The sequence below is a fragment of the Taudactylus pleione genome, unplaced genomic scaffold (assembly GCF_031769625.1).
Source record: "Taudactylus pleione unplaced genomic scaffold, aTauple2 ptg000037l, whole genome shotgun sequence".
Taxonomy (NCBI): Eukaryota; Metazoa; Chordata; class Amphibia; order Anura; family Myobatrachidae; genus Taudactylus; species Taudactylus pleione.
The window spans coordinates 20,043,609-20,056,400 of NW_028284439.1; the positions used below are offsets into that span (position 1 = coordinate 20,043,609).

The following is a 12,792-nucleotide window of genomic DNA, read 5'->3' on the forward strand; positions in this document are numbered from 1 at the left end:
TGTTCTTCGTATACAGCCTCCTTATGTCCCTTGGAATTTCAATTTAGTTTTGGAGGCACTCCAAAAGGCACCATTCGAGCCTTTGGAGTCTGTAGAATTGCAATCTCACATTGAAGGTTGTTTTCCTTTAGGCCGTTGCCTCGGCCACAAGGGTATCTGAGTTAGCGGCTTTCTTGTAAAGCTCCACTTCTTATTTTTCATGAGGATAGGGTAGTGTTTACGCACTAAACGTTCCTTTCTTCCGAAGGTGGTATTCGCTTTCCACATTAACCAGGACATTGTCCTTCCGGCTTTTTGCCAGGACTCAGTGACTAGTAAAGCTTCTTCCTCAGCACTGTTGGATGTGGTTTGGGCATTATGCATTTACTTGGACCATACTGCGTCCTTGAGGCATATGGATTCCCTGTTGGTACTGATTGATGCACCAAAAAGAGGCTGGTCTGCCTCAAAAGGGTCCATTGCTAGATGGGTTACTCCTGCCATTAAGTAGGCACATTTATCTTCAAATGTGATGGTTCTGGCTTCAATTTGGACTCACCTCGGTTGAGCAGCCCTGCAATTGTTGCTACCTCGTCGTCTGTATACACTTTCTGAAAGTTTTACCATTTCCATACATTTGGTGGGAGGGGTAGGGGGGGTTAGTATAAGGGTGCAGGAAAGGAGGGTTAGGGTGTATATAGCACAGGGGAACATTATTTACCGTTCCCCTGTTGGGATTTGAACCATGGCAGGCACATGGGATTTGTAGTGCAAGATGGTAGCTTCTGTGAGGTGCAAAAGTTTGTACTCAAACTCCACACAGAGCACAGACCAGGTGCAGGAGGCACCTATATTTTCAATAACATCTCGATTTGGTGACGAAAAACACTGTTTTTTGGTCCTTACCAATAAATCCCTTTCTCCAATTCCACTAGGGGACACTAGAAGCTTTATGACAGTGGGGTATAGATGTGTGCTAATCGGGAGCTGGCACTTTAAATTTAGAAAGTGTGACTAGCTCGCCCCCTCTATACCCCCCCTACAAGCCAGTCTTGGGAAACTCTGGCTGAGGAGAACTGGAAAGACAAACTGCAGGGGAGGTGGTGAAGCAAGTACACATAATGACAAACAACATGTAAAAAAGCTCTAAAAAAAACCATAGCATAGAATGAAAACCAACCATGGCAGGAAGGAACAGCGCCGGGTGGGAGTCCAGTATCCCCCGTGGAATCTGAGAAAGGGATTTATCGGAAAGTACCAAAATCCTGTTTTCGCCTTCATCCACTAGGGGACACTGGAGGTTTCATGACAGTGGGGACGTCCCAGAGCTCCCAGCCAGGGCAGGAGAGCACTGAGAACCCTACAAAACAGCACAGCCATATAGCGAGGCCACAAACTTATCAAAATGATAAAACCGGACAAAGGTATGTGGGCCCGACCAAGAGGCCACGAATAGTCTAGCAGCAGTAGACACAGGTTGGAATACTAAGCTCTGCGGGGCCAATCTGGAGCCACTAACAGAACCGTGGCACTTTCCCTCTTGATGTGTTGCAGAAGCCGAGGCAAAAGAGGAATTGGCAGAAAACAGACTAATCGGAACCGCCAGGGTGTTGTGAGTGCGTCCACTTCCACGGCCTCCAGGTCTCTTGTCTGAGAGCAGTACAGGGGCAGCTGATGATTGTGTCTGGACACTATGAGGTCGACTTGTGGAAGGCCCCACCTCTGAACAAGCTGTTGAAACACCTGGGGATGGAGCGCCAACTCCCCGGGATGTATGTCCTGACAACTGAGGTAGTCGGGCCTCCCAATTGTCCACTCCTGGAATAAATATTGCTGATATTGCCATGGCGAATTTCTCCACCCAGAGAAGAATGTGGCTTTTCTCTTTCATTTGTGTCCGACTTCTGGTGCCACCTTGTCTATGTACTCCACCGGTGTGGCATTGTCCGACTGGACTCTGATGGCTTGACCCCGTAACAGGTGGTGAGCTAGTTGAAGAGCATAAAATCACTGCCCATAATTCCAAGATGTTTATGGGCAGTCTCGCTTCCTGTGGAGTCCAGCAGCCCTGGAAGTGGTTCTCCTGAGTCACTGCACCCCACCTCCTTAGACTCACGTCTGTGGTGAGGAGAATCTAATTCCACACTTGCCCCCCAACAGGTGAGATGAATTCAGCAACCAGAGAAGAGATATCAGAGTTCTGGGGACCAGCTTCAATCGTCAGTGAAGGAATAGATGGGATCCCGACAACTGAGAGAAGAGGTGTGGTTGAAAAGGCCTGGAGTGGAAGCGGCCGTATGGGATGGCTTCGAAGGTCGCAACCATCTTCCCGATGAGACTTATGTGCCGATACTAGTCGATGTAGTAAGAGCAGCTGCACCATCTCCTGAATGGAAGTTGCTTTTTCCCGAGGAAGGAAGACCTTCTACCTTGTGTTGGCTGCAGATGGCACTTGGCAAAGTTAAGGATTCACACGTGTCATATGAGAAGCCTGTGAGTCACCAGTATGTTTTGTAATAATTGGTTCCTGGAAGGAGCTTTCAGGAGGAGATCTTCCAGGTAAGGGACAATCGTGACTTCCTGAGTCCGAAGGAAAGCCATCATCACTGCCATTACCTTGGTGAATACCCTGGGAGCCAAAGATAGGCTGAAGGGTAAGGCCTGGAATTGAAAATGTGAGTCCCGATTTGCGAATCGAAGGAACGCTTGATGAAGCGGCCAGATGTGAATGTGTAGGTAGGCATATTTTATGTTAGAAGACACCAGAAACTCGTTTTCGAGTCCCGCAATAAGAGAGTGAAGGGACTCCATCTTGAACTTGAATACTCTGATAGGGATTGAGATCCTTCAGGTTCAGAATAAGTCTGACCGATCTGTCTGGCTTCGGAACCACGAACAAGCTGGAGTAGAACCCTTGTTTTAATTGATGTGTGGGGACCTGTGCCAACACTCGAGCGTTCAGAAGTTTGTCTACAGCTTCCTGTATCACAACCAGTCTGTCGTTGAAAACTGGCAAACCTGTGGTGAAAACAGAGGTGGTTGGATCTGGAAATAGTTTGTACCCCTGGGTGATGAGGTCCCAAACCCAGGTGTCCGGACAAGATTGTGCCCACGCTACCCTGAAATCTCGAAGACTAGCTCTCGCCGTGGGGTCCCCAAGGTGAAAGGGAAACCTGTCATGCACTGGTTTGGTGGAAGGCTTATTGTCCTGGTGTGTAGAGGTTGCTGTGGCTCTACCCCTACCTCTGGAACCACAAGAAGTCATAGGTCCTCCTCTGGAACGGCCTCTAAACCTTCCTGGAGGACGAAAGGACGGTCCAAAATAAGGCTTACGAGAAGCCAGAGCAGCTGAGGGGAGATAATTAGATTTCTCCCCCCCATAGCCTGGGAGATCGACTTGTCCAGTTAGGGTCCGAACAGGACGTCACCAGCAAATGGAAGTGCTTCCACCGCCCTCTTTGATTGTGCATCAGTCTGCCACTGTCACAGCCAAAGAGCTCTGCGGGCTGATATTGATACAGCAGAAGACCTAGAAGTGAGATTACATACCCTCTTTTGAAGCCTCGCCAAGATAAGCAGCCAACTCCCCAATCTGTTCTGCTAAAGGAATAAGATCTTCAGCTGGGAGTTCTATCTGTAAACCTTCGGATAGTGGTCTAGCCCAGGCTTCAAATCGCCTTATTGACCCACTAGCGCAGGGCAAAGAATCACGTCGCTACTGTGTAAACTAACTTTAGGGTGTTTTCAACTTCCTGTTGGAAATGGCCCCACCGTCCTTTTGGACAGACGAGACACTGAGGGATCTACCGAGGCTGGAGTCTCACATAGCTTCCTGCTTTCTGTAGGGAAAGGGTAGGAGGACAAAAGTCGATGGGATACCTGGAATATTTTATCTGGGTGTTTCCAGGCATTGGTCAGGATAGAATTCAGCTCTTCAGATGCTGGAAAGGAGGCAGCCTGTCTTTTATTTTTACTAAAGATAGATGACCGTGCAGAACCCTCCTCCACGTTTAAGACCTGACTTATTGCAAAAATCAGAGCTTCTATCCCCTGGGACAAATGTTCCAGATCGTCCAGAACCTGTTCGTCCCCAGAATCATGTAACTCGCCCTCTTCTAGTGGGGGCATATCCTCAGAGTCATCTGACTTTAAGACTGAGGTTAACTACCACAGGTTCCCAAGAAAAGGCCCCGCACAAGGGGCACGGGACGTGGTCATGGCTTTTGTGAGCCCCTCCATTGACTTAACTAGCGAACGAGCCCAGGCTGGTTCAGGGAGTGAGAGAGTAGAACGCTGAGATCTGGAAACTTCTCTATCCTTACGAGAGGCCTCCAGTTCTGCAGACAAGTGTAACATAACAGAAGTGAACTGCGCTGCCCAAAATGGTGTTTCCTGCGTCTTTGGTGATCCTTGAGCCTGCTGCTCTGAATCACAATTGTCACACAACAGGGAGCTAGATGATTGTCTAGGTGTAAACATTTCTGTACACTTTATGCAAGAAAGTTTTCTGTGACGCTTTAGATCCTCTTCCAGCCATGGTACACAACACTGACATACACTGTCCACTACAGTACTGTAATGTTTGTAAGAGTACAGGCTGAGAAATACAGCAGGAGATAAGGGCAGAGATGGAGGAGAGCCACACCCGCCCAAACACCGCTGTTAGCAGTGCCAAAAGCGCTATGAATAAATCACAGCAATAATATAACACTGTGCTTCTATAAAGCATAACCCCACTGATCACTCACGAATCCTGGGGAGGCTGTCTATCTCAGCGCTGTCAAAACGATCAGCGCAGTAGTAGTACTGTAATGGCCGTCGGCTGTGCTCTGGAAGCGCCGAGGCAGCTGGGAGCAAGGAGCAAACCTCAGCGTTAGGCTCCACCCCCCCATGGCAACTGTTAAATATTGTTACCTCCCCCCAAAGGAATGGGTATGTAATGCCGGCTGTCTGGTTGCCTCCTGTCAAAATACCGACAACGGCATCACGATGGTTGGTATCCCGATAGGGGTCGGGTATACTTACCCGACCTCTATCTATTATTATTTTATTTATAGTATACCTAAACTATATCTGGTGCCCGTGGACTTCCACTGTTAGTACACACCGCCTTTTTTGTGCCTGGCAACCCCGCTAATTGGGTAGCCAGGATAATACAGTAACTGCCAAGGCTGCTGGTGAGGCTAATTGGGGACCGCGACATGCGCCGCATGCAGCATGTCTTGGCTACAGAGACCACTGTCTCTGGGGTAGTACCGAGGACACGTGTGCTCCATCATCGCAGACAGGCAGGGGCAGCCAGCTGCCTGTCATGTCCTCAATGCTTGTTTCAGCATCTTCTCTTCCTATATATTAAACTAAACTATGCCCTGAGGAGAAGCTCAAAGTATGACCAGCTTCCTTGGGCACAATCCGAAGACTGGCTTGTAGGGAGTATAGAGGGGGAGGAGCTAGTCACACTTTCTAAATTTAAAGTGCCAGCTCCCGGTTAGCACACATCTATACCCCACTGTCATGAAGCCTCCAGTGTCCCCTAGTGGATGAAGGAAAAATTTCAAATGATGTACAGTGGTGGAAGAAAGCATTTAGCGGGGGGCTCCTTTTTTGTGGGTTTACATGCAAATCACTTGAATTATTCACCACCTCAGGAGGTGCTGGATATGGAATCTTGTCCTTATATTTATAATGCCACTGCGCATTTTACACCTTCCAATTGAACTTCTGGTGGAAAAAAACAACATTTCTAGGACCACGTCAATGTAATCAAACACTAAAAAAAATACACACAAAAGTGATACGTAATACGTTGGGATGTGCAATGAAGGACCTCATGCTTTATTTAATCAGCCCATTTATGCACCTTTCTTGCTATTAAGATCTTATATAGCATTAGCACAGATATATGTAGAAAGGGCATACAATATAGGTCAGGGACCGAAATCTACAGTAATATAGTAAATAGTAGCTATTTAACATACAGGGATATCTAAAGTCCAGTGGTCCCCAAACTTTCCTGAATCACGGCGCCCTAGAGTTTCAGCATTTTTTTCACGGCACCCCTAGGCCAAAATTTTCCTATTGAGAAATTCAGAAAAAAAAATTAATTGCATGATCCTTAAAGTCAGTTACGTGGTGGTGGACAGGATTGTGCTCCTATTTGTCCACATATTTTAGGATTGCCAGTCACTAACACTGGTTTCGCCTCTCACATTGACCATAAACAATTTGATTTGGTCCTGGACCAGCAAACCCGTGGCATCAATGCAAGTGCCTTGCGGAACCCAGCATGGGAACCACTGCTATAGTCCTGCATTCATAGTGAAACTTGCCAATGGTCCTGTTTGACTCTTCAAATTAATCATTTGCTGCTATCTGGATTAATTTAAAAACAAAAAAAAATCTGAGACTTTTTAATTTGAAAACAATTTGCCATGTTATTTCATAATCACCATAAAGCGTTTCACACCCTCCCTCAACATTGACTGTCCATTGGTTCCACTCTTTGTAATGAGACAAATGTAGTAATATACAAAACACACACAGTGTTATACTATAGGATCATGGTAGAATCAGATTTCATCCAGGTAAATTAATTGGGTGGTCTCTTTGTAGAGTGGGGAGACTTTGGGCAGCAAATTCAGGTAACATCAATAAAGCACATACAACAAATTTCTGGTTAAAAGCACTTGTTTATTGGTTACAATATCAATTCATGGCAACATATTGGTTTCACTGAGCCACTGTACAAATACAAAGAAAAAAAAATCAATTGTGGAAAAATATAAACAAAACGTTTATAGCAAGTGATTATTTCACAGGGAAATATTTTTATACAACAGCAACTGTTAAAAAGGGAAAAATAATAATTAAAAAAAAAAAATTGAAAAGCAAACATGGCATGTCCCTGGTTTTTAATTGGCTTAAAACCTTTAAGACAGTTATTAATACATACACAATCCAAAAGGCAGTGCAGAATTAATTCAGAATCGATATTTATAAAGCCTTTTGTCAAAGTCAGCAACACATGAGTAAAAATGTTATAAAATGAATGTGCTAGAATTGTCCTCTTTAAAGTGTATATTACAGCAACAAAACAATGTTTCTTCAAAAGCAACTAAACCTTGGACTTCTATGGATATAAAGTGTAATAACTCACATGTTAAAAGATGCTTTTTTTTTTTATTTTTACCATTTTTTCTCAGTTTTTTTTTTATTTTTTTGCCTTTTTTCCCCCAGAATGGAGAAACACACAGGAGTAAGCACCACTATGTCAGGAAAGCAATAAAAGGCCGTAAAGATCTAGAACTAGTCTCCACTGAAGTCCATGTTATTCGAACCCTAGCATACTGTGTGGCAGAAGAATTTGTGAGGCACATGTAAAGTGTTATCAGGTTATATCAATCAGTAACACTGTTTGCACATATTACCATACAACACGGCATTAAACATTCTGCATGTATTTTATACAACCAGCAATTGGATAAAAATAGAAGAGACAAGGCTGATGGTGCCTCTGAACGTCAGGAAGATATTTCACTAGCATGCATGCCAGAGTATACAAGGTGCACCATTAACCCATGCTTCATTACTTGCACATGAAACGCAATCTTAGATTCTGTCACTCAACTAAAAAAAAAAAGCTCATTGGAGATACAAATGTTCAGGAATTAAAGTAGTCTGAGTTCCTTTTACAGAAAAGCCAGAGTACAGTACTTAAAACCTGTAGCTGCAACGTTCCTTCATTACAAAGTGTTGGAATGTACTGAGCAATTAGCAGTTCATTCTGGCAGGGAAAAGCGCAGTGTATGCATTATTCTGTATGTATTAATGTTCTCAATCAAGTCGGACAGTGATGGCCTACACCATCCTACTAAGGAGTAGTAGTACCACCTACTTGTCCATATATTTCATTTTGGTTTATGTCACAGATGGATGGGCCTGTAAGACACAGTTAGATCAAGGCCTAGTTCAAGGAAATTGGCAATCTTATATATGTATGTAAACAAACAATAAAGTAATAAAAACAGCCTATTTGCACAGGAAAACCCTTATTTGTTTGTAAAGAAAGGCAATATTTACTTGCGTGGCCAAATAAACCCTGCTTCGAAGTAACGTTTAGAGCAAATGGTACACAATAATTTTCCACAAGTTGTGGCACATTATACCCCCCATTTGCTTCCACATATACAGTATCTCACCCTGTGTAAAGGGATGCTTCCCATCTCCTATACAGGAGGCAGCAATTTTGTAGGCTGTACAGAAATTCTGAAAATCATTTAATCATGGAGCCATTTTAGGTCACTAGTTAGTAATAGACAGTTTCACAAATATTCATTTGTTTATTCCACAAGACAGCCGATACCCAACCTATCACCCACCCCTTTGCAACAGGTGCCATTTTCTAGCAAACTTGAATGCTGTGTTTCAGTGAATACTGAGCTGGCCCACAAAATGGCTGCCTTTTACAAGCCGACCGGTACACTTATATATATATATATATATATATATATATATATATATATATATATATATATATATATATATATATATATATATATATATAAATATATAAAAAAAAAAGATGGCAAATAAAAATACATTGCAGGTTTCCATTAATACAATAGTTCAAATCTTGGCACATTGTAAATTCCCAAATTCATCAAAAGGAACCAAACTAATATCAGCTAACACAAATATAATATCAATTCTTAGGTGTCAACATTGCACAAGAGCAGTATGTGGGTATCCTGCTGATACAGGAAATACAATCTATTTAAGCTACATTACCCAACATATACTACACAGCTGGTACAGTTAGTGTGTAAAGAAACCGTAAATTAAAATATTTACTCAACTGTTAAAATGGTGTCAAATGTTTGTTTATAAAATAATTCACATTTAAACCTTAGAACATTCTAGGAAATTCTGCTTAAAACTCCCAATCATTTAACAACACAAGCTAAAAATAAAATAAAAAGAAATAAAAATAATAGAGTGCTGTGGCTATTTTAACTAGTGTAGTACAAAATCCCGATCAGAACAAGAATCTGATTTCCCAGAACACCCAGCTGCTACCCAACATAAACAGATCTACCTTTTAATGTCAAAATATCAGGGGGTGGGGACTGCAAGATTTAAATGCCAGAATGACACAAGGTCATCACTTTGCAGCGTGGTTAAGCGTACTTAGAAGTCACATTAAACAAGGCGGAAATACATTTTGTATATGTTCTGAAGTCTGATCTCAAAGTTGTGCTCAAAGGGGACATCATTATTGTATTTGACAAACCTAGTCTGCAAAGAATTCCCCATGCGTGCAGTAACATTAATTCATACCATAGACATCAAAAGATTACAAAAAAACAAAAAAAAATGACCTGTGGTCAAGCAGACTTAAGAGAAAGTGAAACAAACCTGAACTATGCAGAATAAAATCGCACCCTGGCTACCTTCCAGTCCATCTTACTGAACTATAATACTGGTGTAGGAAATGACTCTAGAATCTGGTGGTCTTGGTCGAAAGTTTATTGGCACTTTCTTTAAAAGGATGCTAGGTAGTAGCCATTGTGTAGGCTCAGACAATACACAGAAAGTCTGCGGGGGGAGTAAAGCAGAAAAGAGCAAGTAACTGTGCACCTGGGTAAAACCATGCAGCACTGCAAGTGGGGCAGATTTACAATGAGCAGAGAGATTTAGATTTGAGAGGGGTGTGCCAAACTCAATCTAAATTACTGTGTAATAATAAAGCTGTCCAGCACGCATGCAAAAGCACCCAGCATTTACCCTGCATGCAAAATAATAAATGTATATCAACCCTTGCTTTGCAACCTGATTTGTCCAAGTGCACAGTTACTTGCTCTTTTTATGCTTTAAGCCCGTCTCAGAATCAGACCCAAAGGGAAAATGAAGACATCACCGGGCCATGAATGCAGCCTATTGATTCATTAGCAGCCGGTGACATTACATATTCCTTAGGAACTGACAAGCTGGGTTCACAAATATTAATTCTGCAAATAAACTAATTGCCTCCAATGTGTGTTTGGAGATGGGTGAGCTTTAAACTTCAAACACATAACTAACGGTTTTGGCACTGAACAGCTTTAGGTGAAAACAATATTGTTCTTCTCTCCCTCCAGACTCTGTAGACACTTTAAACAAAGGGTGCAAGTGATTTAGCTTGGATTTATAATAACCTTCCAACAGTCTGGAACAGATGTACACTAAAGCAAAATTATTGCACCTGCTTAATGGCGATTTCTGTTTTTCAGAATTAAGGCCAAGGCATTTTGTTTTTATTGTTTCTACCGCAGAATTGTCTCATTCTTTCCATCATTATTTAGGCGGAAAGCCTCTGCATAACCAAAGATTTCTGGAATGTCAAATGTAATTGCGGAGTAATGAAAGCCATGGCCTTGAAAGATAATTACGGTGCTGCTAAAGTACTAAAACAAAGTAATTGTGCGGCGTTTCGTTGGCATGCTAGATTTGTTTTGGCATCCAAAGACTATACAACTCAAGCAAGCGTAAGGCTTATTTAATATTATGCAAATGGCACCAGTGTGCTGTAACCTACACCAGGCTGACATTTGTTTTCAGTGTCCAATTTCCCGTGGTAGGTTGGTATGGGGTTACAGCACAATTTATTTATTTTTAAATAAAGCTTATTGCTTGTGTTTTTGGTCAAGACAGGTTTTAACAGCCTATGATTTTCCAGCTATTTGTGATGGCAAATCCCAGTGTGCTCCGTTTACAGATATATATATATAGCCACAGACTGCCTAGTCTGAAGCCTTTTTCTTATTATCTAATAAAAGAGCTTAAAGTGTTTTGATCAACCCCAATTATCAGTAATTCTACTAATGGCTGCAAAAAAATGAAAAAACTAAAAAATAGCAAAATTCAAGTTTTTTTTCAGTGCAGGTAGATGGAAATGTTAGCAATTTACATTAGTGCATTCAAGTCAGAAACTAGAATAGTGGGTTTACATTTTCCTGCATATTTCTGGTACTGCACAATGGGATTAGTACATAACACTACAGTTTCTCTGTTCCATTATGCCATACAAGGGAGTAGTGAGCAGATTTATAAACTGGCCTGTCTAACGTGAACATGTACTACAATGGTATGGATACAAAAACAGAGCAATGACTTCATTTCATCCACAGCAAGTTCACAAAAGAAACAAAAAAAAAATAAAACAGTATATTTATCACTAAACTACTGTGGCGTTCAAAAAGCTACAATTCATATTCTTTAAATAAAAAAAGGCATTATTTAACTTTTTTCTTTTTTTTTTCTGTAATTTTTTTTTTTTTTTTTACATACAAACATTACATGATCGGCTGCTATAGTGTGTACATTCAGTTATGTACAAAAATAATTAAAATAATAAGTACAGACTCAGCAGACTTTGAGCACAAAGCAGAAATCCTTTAACCATGTGGCTGCTTTAAAGGTCTACAATGCAAAACTGACTTTTCTAGCAGCAAAAGGGTTAAAACAACTTAACCAAACCACAAAATAAAGACTGGCTCCTAGACTCTTGGTCACCATGATCCTGTGTGCTAGCCCCTTTTAAATTAGTCACCGATGCTCTTTCCCCTTTGAACCCTTATGACTTCACTTGATTTTTACTAGTTTAAAGAAAGCCTTTTTGTGTAATAATAATCAGTGAATAGAAAAACTTCACCTGCAAATACAAGGTAGAAATGTTATTTCACAGCTGTAGGCTGCAGCATTGACCTCTCCAGATCTCGGTGGAGAATTTACAAGATCATTTATCTTTGCCCAAGTTAATTCCAGATTCTGAGAAAACTGTCCCAAGACCCTGTAGCTACAGCCATGCCATCATCGGTCACACCTAAACAGCTCACACGGTTATCATGACCAGCAAGGACTCCTGTGGGAACACAATGGATAAAATGGTTACACAAAGCCTATCGAAAATAAGTGTATAGATACTCACATTTGTGAATAATTTTATATTTTTGTTATTACTTTAAAAAGACTACATGCAATAACAAAGACGGGAACGCAGCATTTAATAAATGATTGGTTACAACACTGTCAGGGATAGTTTTATGTTTTAGTTTCCTTTTAAACTTTTTATTAACAACTATAATATTTTGGTGTGCCAGGAATGTTACTGTGGTGTACTCAATGCACCACGGTAACAGATCATCGGTGACCGTAATCTAATGCTGGGTACACACCTGAACGATAATCGGCCCGATTTTGCTAAGTCGGATCGACAAATCGGGCATATCGTGCAGTGTGTATGCCCGATTTGCGTGGTTGCATGCAATATCGTGTGATTGGCCGTGCTGCACAGTCAATCACACAATATCGCATGTGAGGCTGTACATATTAATGAAGGACGGAACAGTGATTGTTACTTCGTTCAGTAAATCAGTAAGTACCAGCAATCATGCAATGTCCAAATCGCCTTGAACATCGGCGCGATTGCTGGTTGCCATCTAGTTATTTATCACTACTATGAGGGATTTATTATTGCCGGTCATGTAACCACTCTTATCACAAATGTAGCCTATCCCAGTGATAATACTGCAATCAGGTGAAAAAGGAGCGAAATGTAACAGTTCCTGGTCAGGTCAGTAACAGCCAGTGAAGATGATGTTTCCGCAATCAAACAATATTTAAATGGCAGCTCAGGCTTCATTGAAGCTTTAGCTACTGTTTAAACAGAGTGGGTGGTCAGGAAGCAATTCACCCTGGTCTGTGACAAAAGTGCTGCAGACTCAGAAGATCACAGACCAATCAAAATATCACTTGCTTCAATCTACAATTATAGAA

The 12,792-nt window shown here is 41.8% G+C and overlaps 1 protein-coding gene across 2 annotated transcripts in view; it reads right to left on the reverse strand.

Moving 5' to 3' along the window:
• Positions 1–6,648: 6,648 nt before the first annotated feature.
• GNB4 (G protein subunit beta 4) overlaps positions 6,649–12,792 on the reverse strand; it is a 162,875-nt gene continuing 156,731 nt past the window's right edge. For both annotated transcript variants that reach the window (XM_088452438.1, XM_088452437.1), the window contains exon 10: positions 6,649–11,878. In XM_088452438.1, coding sequence (XP_088308564.1) covers positions 11,772–11,878 — 107 coding nt within the window. In that variant the 3' untranslated portion in view covers positions 6,649–11,771. The remainder of the gene's footprint in view (positions 11,879–12,792) is intronic.